The 13,208-nt window shown below is 34.1% G+C and overlaps 1 protein-coding gene across 1 annotated transcript in view; it reads left to right on the forward strand.

Moving 5' to 3' along the window:
* The window catches only part of LARP1B (La ribonucleoprotein 1B), a 119,723-nt gene extending 113,323 nt beyond the window's left edge, over positions 1–6,400 (forward strand). The window contains exons 17-19 of the mRNA XM_008699725.2: positions 3,126–3,235; positions 3,964–4,091; positions 5,669–6,400. Coding sequence (XP_008697947.2) covers positions 3,126–3,235; positions 3,964–4,091; positions 5,669–5,914 — 484 coding nt within the window. The 3' untranslated portion in view covers positions 5,915–6,400. The remainder of the gene's footprint in view (positions 1–3,125; positions 3,236–3,963; positions 4,092–5,668) is intronic.
* The last annotated feature ends 6,808 nt before the right edge of the window (positions 6,401–13,208 follow it).

Consider the following 13,208-nt stretch of genomic DNA (forward strand, 5'->3'; position numbering starts at 1 on the left):
TAAATTGATAAATACTTAGAGCTAAACTAGTTGTTAAGATGCCTTGAGCCAAGAAAAAATAAGGCCTCTCACGATATGTCCAGACTTATCTATCAAATCTCATTTTTTCCTAGTAGTGCTCTAGTTCTCTTAGCAACAATGGTACAGAAGGTGTTCTCTGAATGACCCAAGCTCTAGCCTCTACATGTCTCTATATATACTCTTTTTCCTCCCTCTGCTTTGCTAACTCATTCTTTTCATCCAGGTTAGACCTTGTTTCCTTGAGAAATGTTCAGGATAAATTTTGCTCATGCAAACTATTTATTCCTGGAAAATGGTAGGAGGAAGAAGAGATGGAAAGAAGAGAAAAAGATAATTTTACACTTACTGTTTACTCAAATTTACCATTCTTCAAGTTCTACTTATAAATCTTAAATAAGAATATATTGTTAATCAGTTATTGTGATCTTTGAGAGGAATACAAGATGCTGCAAATAAATTTTTCTGGAAAAAAATTACATTTGCCCTGACTTGTATAAAAGTAAAAACTATTTAATTTTCATCCAGAATCTTTATCTTGATCAGGAATGACAGATACATGGTATGTTTACCTGTATTTCTTTCTCTTCTATTATTACTGACTGACATCTCTAATCAGTCCCAGTGCTGTTTAATGTTGTTCTTGAATTCAGATTTGTAGTCTTCTCAAAATTTTAATAACTACTGCCAGTTTACCAGAGTTGGCACAAAAGGCAAAATTTGCTATTTCTGATTTTGATGTTCTCATTCAAGCTGTGGTGCGCTACCCATTAGTGGGATGTGAAGTCAGTTTAGTAATTTGGAAAATATCAGACTACATTGAACATAGTAAGGCTAAATTGTTTCACAATTAATACATACATACAAATTTAAGAATTGTTTGCAAAACTTATATATGCTTTTATGTACACACATTATATATGGGAGTGTTGTGTTGACTTGATTACCAGATAAAATATTTTTCTTACTATTGGACTTAGAAAAGTTTGAAAGTCATTGTTATAATTAATCTCACCGTATTTTGCTCTTTTTACGAACGGCTTATTTGTTGTTCAGGACTTTCTAATAACCTTTCTGATATGCCCATGACTACCCAAGTCTAGGCTGGGAGTTGTTCTGTGTTCTATAGTCATCTCTGTATGTTTCTAGTAGCTTTTCAACACACAACTTTGGGTCTGTTTCTGCAGTGTTGGTGGATCAGCTGGATTAGCTGTTCCTTAGGAGGTATCGCACAGTGGTTAAGCATCTGAAGGCTTTGAGATCAGGCCTAAATTTGAATTCCATTCTGTTAACTTACTGTGAGCTTGGCAAGTTATTATTCCCAGTAAGCATTAGGTTCTTTATCCATAAAGTAGGGGAAATTATGGTAGATACCCTTGTAGGGTTATTGTGAAGATTAAACAAAACAGAACGTGTAAAGGTCTTAACATATAATACAGAGTAAGTGCTCAATAAATTGTTACCGTTATTAGAAAGAAGATCAATACTAAATCTATCTATTGACTAAATTTAGCCCAAGATGGTTTCAAGAAGGAAGGAGAGAAATAACCTTTATTATGTATCTTCAGTGTGCCAGCTCTGGTCTAAATATAATGCCATCTATTCTTAAAAAGTAGGATATTGTTATCCCCATTTTTAGGGATATAATTACGGGCCTAGAATTCAAATATAGTTCTTTTTGCTTCTCAGTCTTTATGTTTTCCACTTATCTAAGCTGTCTCATAATGAGGGATAAATGAATAAATAACGACTGAGAGGCTGGCCATTTGCCCCTGCTCTTCACTCCAACAGTTATGCTGCATAGTTTGGTTGTTATTAATGTCATACTTTTGGTCTTTGGATTTGGTTTACTAAAAAATGAGACTAAAAATTCAAATATCGTAGTAGTCTATTGGTCTTTACCAATATAAACTAATATATAACTAATATCAATATAATATCCCATAAGAGAAGTATCAAGGCAGATTTGTCATTTATGAGATGGTGGTTCTTTAGTCCTTAGTTCCCTTAGCCTTCAGTCGTACAAGCTCAAAGAATAGCATCACTTATGGCTACCAAAGCAGAGAGCGCAGGTCAGTGTGTGGGTGTGTAGTTGTTAGTCCTACATTTCTCTTGGTGGCTTGCCAAGAAACCTATTTATTCTTCTGGATAGACCATCACTTTCCATCTTGAAAATAAGCTACTTACAAAAGGCACAGACAGACACCCCTTGTGAATAAAAACTAGGCAAAATGATGTTAACAGTAATGAAGAAATTGTAGTCTTTGTTCCACTAAGGCACTCAGAACAACTTAAGGTTTCTAAGCGAGGAATCTTTTGATTGTGACATGTTTTAGTTGAGTAAGCTAGACATGGTCCTTTTACTGCTGTCTTGTTGACTTGGTTCATTCTCATGGGTTCAACTCATCACCATTAATTGAAGGTTGAGCCCATGTAGTTTGCTAATCCACTGTCCAAAATTTATCTTGGGGTCTCTAGGTAGTTATAGAAGAATATGAGGAAATTTGTTTTCTGATTTATATAGTGATTACAATTATTTTAGCAAAATATCTTTTATGAAATGTACTTTATAACTAAAGCAGGGAAGATGTATTAGGAGCCATTTAATTAGGTTTGTCATTTATAGTTGAATGGGCCAACCACACATAGGGTCTAGGGCACAAGAGCATAGTCTTTATCTCTCTTGAGTAAAGATTATGTTCAAAAGTATTTAAAACCATGCACCATTATAAACCTTGGTTTGGAAAAAATAAGAAACATTCCCAATGTCACTAAATCTTTTGACCATTTCTTCAGAATACCAAGGAGAGATCCTCTGTCCAAAGGAATCATACTGTAGTTGTCCACGGGCTGCCTCATCCTGCAGGTTCCCAGTATATTTTCATGAGGTGCTATGGCCAAGTGAACAAAAATAGCAGAGCCATCTATGGATTACTAAATAACCACTTCAGCTAAAAAAACTGCATACTAAAAATTACATGCATTTAAACCTTTTTTTTTTTTTTTTTTTGCTTAGGGTTATTTGTGTCATGTTTGCCTGTATCTATGAGATGTTTGCATTGTCATAGCAAAATTTTTATTATAAACCTTTTATTTCCTTTCTACAGGTATGGATTAGAATGTCTGTTCAGGTTTTATAGTTATGGACTGGAAAAAAAATTCAGACAAGAAATTTTTAAGGATTTCCAAGAAGAAACCAAAAAAGACTACGAATCTGGTAAAACAAAACAAAGCAAAAAAACCCAATAATCTTATTCTATTTGGAAACTGTAAACCTGAGTCAATAAATAGGGAAGGGTTCATAACTATTTTCTTCAGAGTAGGCCATTTAAGACCTTCAGGCCGCTATTATGGTTCTTGATGAAGAATGGGGCATCATATAGTAAGAAGGTCATTCCTCTGAGGGGTTGGAAAATAAACACACCCAAGTGTTTCCTTTATGGAATAGTATTTTGCCATTTTTCCCTTGACAAACATGAAGATGATACTCACCGATGTTCCATTACATGAAAATTCTTTGTAAAATCAGCAGGTATGCTTGGAAAGATGGAATAGTGCAGTGGGTAACAGTGTAAGCTTTGGGCTAGATCCGTATGTAGGTCTGAATCCCATTTTCACCATTTGGTAGCTGTGTGACCTTGGTTAAGTTACTTAACTTTGTTAGCCTTACTTTACTCATCAGTAATATACACAAGAACACTTATATTACAGGTTTGAATATAGTTCAAATTAGTTTAATATATAAAAAACACTTAAATAATACCTCTTATAAAACAACTGCTTACTAAATGTTAGCGCCCATTATTATTACAATGTCTTATTCTCAAGATCTAGATAAAGTCTATGTTGGAAGATAAATGGTTAATTGCTGATGGGGTCATGTTTAATATGAATCATTTTAAATTTTCTATATAATTAATATTGTATATTTTTCTTTGTTATTAGGTCAACTATATGGATTAGAAAAGTTTTGGGCTTATCTAAAATATTCTCAATCTAAGACGCACTCTATTGACCCAAAACTTCAGGAATACCTCTGTAGCTTTAAGAGGTTAGAAGACTTCCGCATTGACGTAAGTTTTAAGTCCTTTCTTCTGTGGTCTTTTTATTACCTTCATATTTTGAGCTATCAGTGACTTTCTTAACTTTAGTTTTACAATTTTTATTTTTTTAACTTCTTATTTTGAAATGGTAATTTTCTAGTTTTTAAATTAAACTTTAAACAGGTGCAAAAATAGTACAGAGAATTCCCATATACTCTGTTTACCTGGATTTCCCAAATGTTAACATCTTATGTAACCACAGTGCAATTGTCAGTTGACTTTAATTTTGATATGCCCCTGTAACTAAACATTTTATAGATTTAGTAACTTTTATGTGAATGTTACCAATTTCTCACTAGCATTTCAAAAAGTTTTCACTTTCCATATACTTTTATTTTATACTTTTCATAGTATGTGCTGATATGACATGGATTTAAGTTTCTCCACATAATAAAATTAAGACAAGAATGTTATGTACATATATAGAGACAGGAGAGTAAGCTTTAAACAATTTGATTTCAAGAGGAAAAGGAAAGCATTAAAAAAATGAATGGGATGAAAATAAGATAAAGGAAAAGAAGGAAAAAGAGAAATAAGAAGAATCAACAGAACAGAAAAGAGAGAGGTGAAAAGAATGCTAGGTCCATCTCTACTTGGTGTTGTAATTTGTTTGTCTTATATTTTGTGTAAATAGGTTTGATGGCCCAGGGACAGAATTAATAGAAGTGCCTGTCTCTGGAATTAAGATGTTTCTGGAGTGGCCTAGCCAGTTCTGTCACAAAGACATCCTTGCTCTGTAATAGTGACTTTTTCCCTATCTGAACAGAAACTAAGAATTCAGGCCTCCACTTTTAAGTACAACGGAAGATGGGAGAAGGAGGGTATGGACTTGTCTCCAAATGAAAATATTAGATCCCAAATGTTTGTAACTGGAAAGGCCTTAAAAGCTGACTTTTTTTTGGGTGCAGAATACCCTTTCACTGCCTACCCCCTCCTTGCTTGCAGTCAGTCTGAGGGGATTTGGGAGCTTAATAGATATTTATGTTTGAAAATGTTTAAAATTACTACCACCAATAATGCTCTCCAGTTTCCTTATCCTAGAAATCCTAGATAAACCTTCAGACTTGCTAAATATTATTTGATTTGGTATCTCTTTTTTCCCCCTGCTGCTTTCATTTATCTGTTAAACATTATCATTCAAACAAGCCTAGGATAGGAGTTTAGGGCTGGAAGGGACTAGAGTTACAAATGCTTTGCAGTTGACAGAAGTTGAAAAAAAAAGGAAAATAGCCTCTTGGGAACATTTTCTTGGAGGCAGGGACCCCAGCCTTCTATTTATCCCCTGCAATGTAGTTCAAATCCTAAAAAATACAAGACTCTTAATAAATATATGTTGAGTGAAGGAATGAACAAGTACTGGTAGGCTGATTTAGTTAAGGAGGAAATTTAAATTTAATACCTTAAATTGCTGTTAAGTTTTTGTTATACTAATAAAATCTACTGAAATGCCAACATAGTTTCCTTCTTTATTGAAAAAGTCTGACCTTAGATTATGAAGGGAGGAAAAAAAGTAAAATTGTCACTATATTGTCTTTCCTAATTTGCAGCCCCCTATTAGTGAGGAATTTGGAAGAAAAAGACATTCATCTCCTTCTGGTGAGGACAGTCGTCGTCATAGACTTCCATCTAATTCCTCTACCAAGCCACCAAATGCTGCTAAGCCTACGTCTGCTAATCAGCTTCGGGTCCCAATAAACTGTCCCAGAAGGATTACTTCACAGGAGTCCAGTGACAATTCACACCAGAACAGTGTTGCCGCAGTCTCAACAGATGGTGAAGTGCCTGAGAAATAGACTCTTACGAAAGTTGTTTGCCCTTGAAATCGACATTTACATCAGTATTTATTTGGGAAAAATCTTCTGATGTTTAATTGTGATAGTCACAAAAAAGAAAAAGGAAGAAAAGTGGTAGCATTTTTTTCTAACAAGATAAATTCTAAAAACATTCTCCCTGGTGTCATGAGCAAGGATAGTTTTGGTGACCTTTTATAGAGATCCTCTAGTAATGTATTTTGGTCTCAGTATTTCTTTTTCAAAGCAATTGTTTACAAGAACAGCATTCCTTAAATATATACAAAAACAATACAAGGAATGCCTAACATTTCAGCTCATACTTCTTAAAGAAGATATAGTATGTTGTATTCATCTCTCCTATAGAGCTTTCCTAAAGAATCCAATTACCCTGTTATCAATTCATATTTGAACTTATCAAAAACAAAGGAAGATTACATATATCTTTTTTAAATTGAAAAAAAGAATATAAAATGATACATTTGCTTTTCTTTTAGATATATAGCTTAAGGAAAGTTTTTTTGTTTTGTTTTGTTTTTGTTTTTTTTTTAACCAGAATAGAATTATATTGCAGTTAAATTTGCTGGGTTTTGGTTTTTTCCTGTAGTCATACCTCATGATTTCCATAGTTACTGTTGTGCTGGTGTGGCGTTCTCAGTTGACATCAGCTGGTTACATATTAGAAGAGATTTACTCTTTGTGACTTTATAATAAACCTGCACAAGTAATTGAAAACTTGGTTGGGATTGGTTGGAATATTGTTCTAAATCCGTTAAATCTTGCCCTGTTTTGAATGCATCTGCTGTTCGTACATCTGCAGGTGGGTATGTCACAGGCAGTCAGATTATCTTCAATTTAAAAGAAGTACTTAGTCTTTCCTTTTTGTTTCTTTTAGTTTTGTTTTATGCTCATGTTTTCAAGAGTTATAGCAAATTGATTTCTAATTTTTATTCCTCTTGCAACTGATGTAAATGATAGTTTCAGTTTTTGTGGGAATTAAAAAAATAAAGCACTTATTCTAAATTATTGGAATTGATTTTTAATTATTTTGTTTAGAATATAGTTGAAAAGCTGTAATATTCAAATTCTGCTGGTAGAAGACCATTATATTTTGAAAATGAAGTTTCAGTTATGAACTTATCCATTTTTATTTACTACATATGTTTTCTTGGCAGAGCAGCTAGTTTAATACACTAAATTATTATTTTCTTTTTGATGTCTTGTTCTTATAGAATGACAAGATTGAAATACATATAATCTTTGGATAAGTGGGCTATTCATCAGGAACTAAGAGATTTTCATTAATTATTACCACTCATAAATGATAATCTGAAGTTTTATATTTAATATTTGGGGGTCACTTTAATGTGTTAATTTTAAGAAACAGTCAAATTTGAAAAATTCAGAAAATAAATTTTACTTAGAGATGTTGGAAAGAGAATGCAAAACAACTAAGGGGTTAGAATAATAAATTTCTAAATGTTTTCTTAAGTGGATATGTAGTTCTGGCTTTTCACTAAGAAATTTCCAGACCATACTTACTAGCTTTAAGGGGGTCTCTTGAAATGATCTAAAAAATTTTCTCGGTATCCTTTTTGTATTGAATACATACATCGGAAGCCTGTATTTAAGATTATTTCTACTCGCCTAAATATGCAAGTGTAAATTCGATTGGAAAATTGTATATTTTATAGAAAATACAGTAATCAAGAGTTTTGTGATGTGTAATTAGAAATTTTATCATTATTTTGATTATAAAAGTAATACGTGTAACTGGGAAATTTAGAAAAGCACAAAGAAGAAAATAAAGTACCTTTTTAAAAAATAAAAAAACAAAATCGGTATCATGATATACAAATAGTGTTATAACCTGCTTTTTCCATATGTTAGAGGTGAGCATTTATTGATGTCATTATTTCTACACTGAGTTTTACAAGTTATATAAAATTCCAGCATATACTTCACATCGCATCATAGTTTATATTTAATCTCCTATTGTTGAACTTTAGCATGTGGTGAGGTTTGAGCTGTTACAAACAACAATTTAATCACATCCCTACAGGTGAATTTTTGTGTATATATCAAGTTGGAGTTGCAGGGAGGTTCATATTATGCCACTTCACATTTTTGAAAAATGTACCTTAGTACAGTAACGGTTTTGTCGTAAAAGGGAAAATCCTCTTTGGGTTTCTTTCAGTTATCAAAAGAAAGTACTAAGGTCTTTTGTAAAAGTGAAGTGGTGCAACGAGAACTTGAGGAAAGTCGGGGGTGGATACTTCTCTTAGGCCATTTCAGCTTATTAAAGTTTTTTTTTATATAATTATTTTTTATTATGTTATGTTAGTCACCATATAGTACATCCTTAGTTTTTAAAATGTAAAGTTCCATGATTCATTGTTTGCATATAACATCCAGCGCTCCATGCAATATGTGCCCTCCTTAATACCCTTCACCATGCTAACACATCTCCCTACCCCCTTCCCTTCTAAACCCTCCGCTTGTTTCCCAGGGTCCATAGTTTCTCATGGTTTCTTAAGAGCACTCTACTTTCAGATAGCAGGAAAAAGCTGTACTGTGAGCATAAATTCGCAGGAGTTGAAATTCTAGGTAAACATGTATTCCCATTTAACACACTCTAGAATGGTTGCACAGTTTATATTTCACCAACAGCATCTGCTTTCCTACATCCTCACCAACAATGGTTATTTTAAATCTTTCTCTTTGATAGATTGAGAAACAAAACTTATTATTTTAATGAGGTTACTAATGAGTGATAATTTTTATTGTTTATAAACTACATTATTTGTAGATAGCTTGATCATATCCTTTATGTCTTCCTTTTGTGATTATCTTTTTCTGATTTATAGAGCTTTTTTACTTATCAAGAACATTAACCTTTTCCTTTCTAATTTTGTTTCTGTATGCTTGACAAGGTATGTATATTTTGGGGTAAATTTTTTTTTTTTAAGATTTTATTTATTTGACACAGAGACAGCCAGCAAGAGAGGGAACACAAGCAGGGGGAGTGGGAGAGGAAGAAGCAGGCTCACAGCGGAGCAGGGAGCCTGATGCAGGGCTTGATCCCAGGACCCTGGGATTATGCCCCGAGCCATAGACAGACGCTTAACGACTGAGCCACCCAAGCATCCAGCGCTCCATGCAATACGTGCATGGGTAAATTTTTTAAAAAACTTACTCCTTAAATTTTAAGTGTAAAATTCAAGCAAATAAAAGCATTGTTATTCAATGAAAATAAAAACATTATTGACTATAAATCTAAATAGCCCTACCCAAAATTTATGTAAGTCCTTAGATACCTCTTGATGATTTTGCGATTTTAAATTTTATAAGTAAAAAAAGCAACATTAATATTATTTAAATCCAAACTACTTATTTTTTAAAGAAATAGGTGAGGCCATATTTAGAATTCTTTATACTAAAAGTAATTATAAGGAAGAAAGTTATGCTTTAAAATCGGTATTTTAGTTTTAAAACAGATTTTATGTTTTAAACTTATTTTGCCAGTTTGGGACTCCACTCGGACATTCTCTCCTTGACACTCTCTGACATGCTTTTCCTTGCCATTATACTAAATGATGTTACCACTTTCCTTTCTGTGCTTGAATCTTGTCTTTCAATTAATTTTTTAGTTCTTATGAAACTGCTTGTTTTTATTTTGTTCTTACACAGGAGACTGATCCAATAGTGAGTAATACCTAATTATATCACCACTAGATGGCAGAATGGAATAAGTCAAATCTGTAGTCTTTTGACAGATGTGTGTGTGTGTGTGTGTGTGTGTGTGTGTGTGTGTGTGTTGGAGAACTCTCGCTCCATCTTATCACCGGTGACATATAATTAAATCAATAACTCTTGCATTCCTAATAGTCATATGTGTTGCAACAACTCATGATTACCTTGTTAGGGCAGTACCAAACCGGGCTTAGTTATTAGTAAATAAATATAGTAACAGCAGTAAGACTTGTGTATGGTTAAAGATAAAAGTGCTATTGCTTTGGTGTTTTGTCCTTTTCTTTTCAAGTTGGAAGTACTTCCTTAGCATTATTTGTGATTAACTCTCGAGATGTAAACAAGCAAGAAAATTGTTAAGATACGTCTGTTTCGATGTCCGGCTAACCCAAGCTGTACAGTTAAATCACACACGTGAATGGATCCTGCCTGAAACATGAGAAACTTAAAATTACATATTACTCTTACAATTAGAGCAAATTGTTATCACACAGCTAGTTGAATGGCAAAACAAGAGTTTGAATTCAAGTAGTTTGAGTTCTAGACCCCAAGCTCTTATCTTAACCAGACTGTTCTTTTTTTTTTTTTAAGATGTTATTTATTTATTTGACAGAGTGAGAGGCAGCGAGAGAGGGAACACAAGCAGAGAGAGTGGGAGAGGGAGAAGCAGGCTTCCCAGGGAGCACAGAGCCTGATGCGGGGCTCAATCCCAGAACGTTGGGATCATGACCTGAGCCGAAGGCAGACACTTAAGGACTGAGCCACCCAGGCGCCCCATTAACCAGACTGTTCTTTAACATCAATCTGAAATATTGAAACATGGACACTGACTCTAAAAGTCAACTGCAATGATTCTTAGCTATTATAAAATCAAGATCAGATTCTTCTGGTTAAGACTGTAAACTTTTTGTATCATGGACATCCTCTGCAGTAATGGATGGTCTAGTAGAATAAATATATACACATTGAGCGCTATGTGGTAAATCCTCTTTTGGAGGAAAATCATGATTAGGGAACAATATAATTTGTGCATTTAAATGTTTTCCCAGAATGAGGTACGGTATATAAAAACCAAACTGAACATTTTATCCAGAACATGATCATAAATTTTGTGTTACCTTAGGGTTATTATTGTCAACTAACAATACTGTAGTATTCATAAATAATGGTATGTTAGTCTCAAAAAAGCTTGAAGGAAACATACCACACAATTAACAGGAAGCACGTCTGGCTTTATACTTTACCAATTTTCTGAATTCTGTACAATGAGCCTTTTTTTAACTTGGCCAATTAAGACATGATTTGGTTGACAGAATGGTTTCCACCAATATACTATACATATTTGCTTCAGTAAAACAATGTGCTCTCTGTTGTTTTCATTTTGTTTTTTTTCATGAGCCGAAGTTAAAATGCTTAACTGACTGAGCCTCCCAGGTGTCCCTCTCAGCGTGTTTTAAGATACATTAGACATTTGGGGAGCCTGGGTGGCTCAGTTGGTTAAGTGTCCAACTTTCGACTTTGGCTCAGGTCATGATCTCAGGGTCTGAGATTGAGCCCCATGTTGGGCTCTGCACAGTCATGGAGCCTGCTTAAGATTCTCTCTCTGCCCCACTTTCTCACTCACTCTCTCTCAAAAAAATAAATAAATAAATAAAAAGGATACATTAGACTTTCATTACAACATAATCATAGTACTGTAATATTTAATGTTAACATGTTCTGGTTTCCAGTTGAATGCTGGTATAATCTAAGAGGAGACTACCTTCTATGTCAATAGAAGGGCTTTGAAAGGAGGAGGGACTGTGAGACCCCAAAATTTAGTGTGTAGAATTTTATATACTTACGAGTTCTTCTGGGGAGATAATCCATGGCTTTGATCAGATTCCTCCAGAATTTATGGTCCCAAGTAAGTATAGTAGCCACTGCTGTAGAGATGACTTCTTTGTTAGAAAAATGAATTGAATCCTTGATCCCCTAAGTTCAGTCCTTCATCTACAAAACTGCATTTACTTTGTTATAAAGATTAAATATAAAGCATTTAACATAATATCTGTTAAAGCATTTAGTAAACACTAGTTATTTAGGGCTAAGCACTAGACAAGTTATTTTCAGGAATATAAAGGTATTTTCTCCAATAGGCTATGAATATTTTAAATCTCATATGAAATTAATCTCAAAACATTTTAGTAAAGAAAAATCAGATTCCTTTTAATGATTCCATTGTCATGGGGCGCCTGGGTGGCTCGGTTGGTTGAGCCTTTGGTTCAGGTCTGATCCTGGAGTCCTGGGATTGAGCCCCGTGTGGGGCTCCCTGCTCAGGGTGTCTGCTTCTCCCTCCACCCCTGCCCCTCTGCACCGCTTGTTCTTGCTCACTCTCTCTCTTAAATAAAATTTTAAAAGAAAAATGATTTTATTGTCCTAGGGTAATGAAATTATGAACACTTTTCTGTACGTGTGGTGGCTCACTTCAACAAGGGAAGGAGGGTGCTTAGATGCTGGTATTTCTACTGACTTCAAACAACTGACAAGGGTGTGAATTTCTGAACTATAATAATGTCTCACTTTTAGTTCTCTCTTATTTATTAATAATTTTGCTGATTATGTTTTGCCAGCATCACCCTATATTACTTTTGCCTCGTCATAAATATCCAGTCCCTGAGCAGGATATGAGAATCTGCATTTCCATGACCCATGGCCTCTCCCAGGCTCAACGACACTCCAGTGGTCCCCAACCCCCACTGCCAATCACTGCCTCTCAGTTCCTTTTGTATGAACCAGAGTATATAATCTAAGGACCAAGGGAGGCATAAAAATTTCTCCCAAGTTTGTCGAAAACACTTAAGAAACTTCTTTGGGTTGTCAAGGTAGTATGGTATAATGCAACAGTACTCAAATTGGGAGTATGCGCAGGAGTACATAAATACTTTCAGAGGAGTTTACGTAGACATAAATAATTTTAAATGAATCAATTTCCAGATTCTCAACTAACTTATGTACTCTTTTGTAAAAGTGATTTCTCTAATAATATGTTTGCATTACTAATAGACTCTCCCACTTCATAAGAAAAGGCATTGCTCTTACCCATCCCAAATATCTCTAGATGTGAAAGCCATTATGGGCCACGCAAAGGTGAAAACTTCTTTAATGATTCATTGAGCTCTCATAAATTCAAGATTTGCTGAATTTGTCTTTAAAAATATTTCTGTTAAGAGTAAGGCTTTGTTTAATTTGCTTGGTGTTCAGTGTGTTAATCAATGAAAGGAAATCTTTCAAGTTATACAAAATCTAATTACTGTCCTCATCTTATTTCATCGGATAAAATGTTTAAAATTTCCTACTTCCTATTTACAAGAAATATTTTAGCAGATTGAAATATTCCCTTTCATTAGATTTCTTTAAAAAGTTGGATCATAATTCTTCTCAAGACATCCACTTCCAATAAAACTTGTAGCAGAGATGTCAAGCTGTTTAATCCATTTCTCCTTTTCCCTGGTGCACATGGCTAGACTACAAATCCATCTTCCTCCTCTTTTTGTTTTGCCAGTAT

This window comes from Ursus maritimus, unplaced genomic scaffold, assembly GCF_017311325.1.
Source record: "Ursus maritimus isolate PB19 unplaced genomic scaffold, ASM1731132v1 scaffold_11, whole genome shotgun sequence".
Taxonomy (NCBI): Eukaryota; Metazoa; Chordata; class Mammalia; order Carnivora; family Ursidae; genus Ursus; species Ursus maritimus.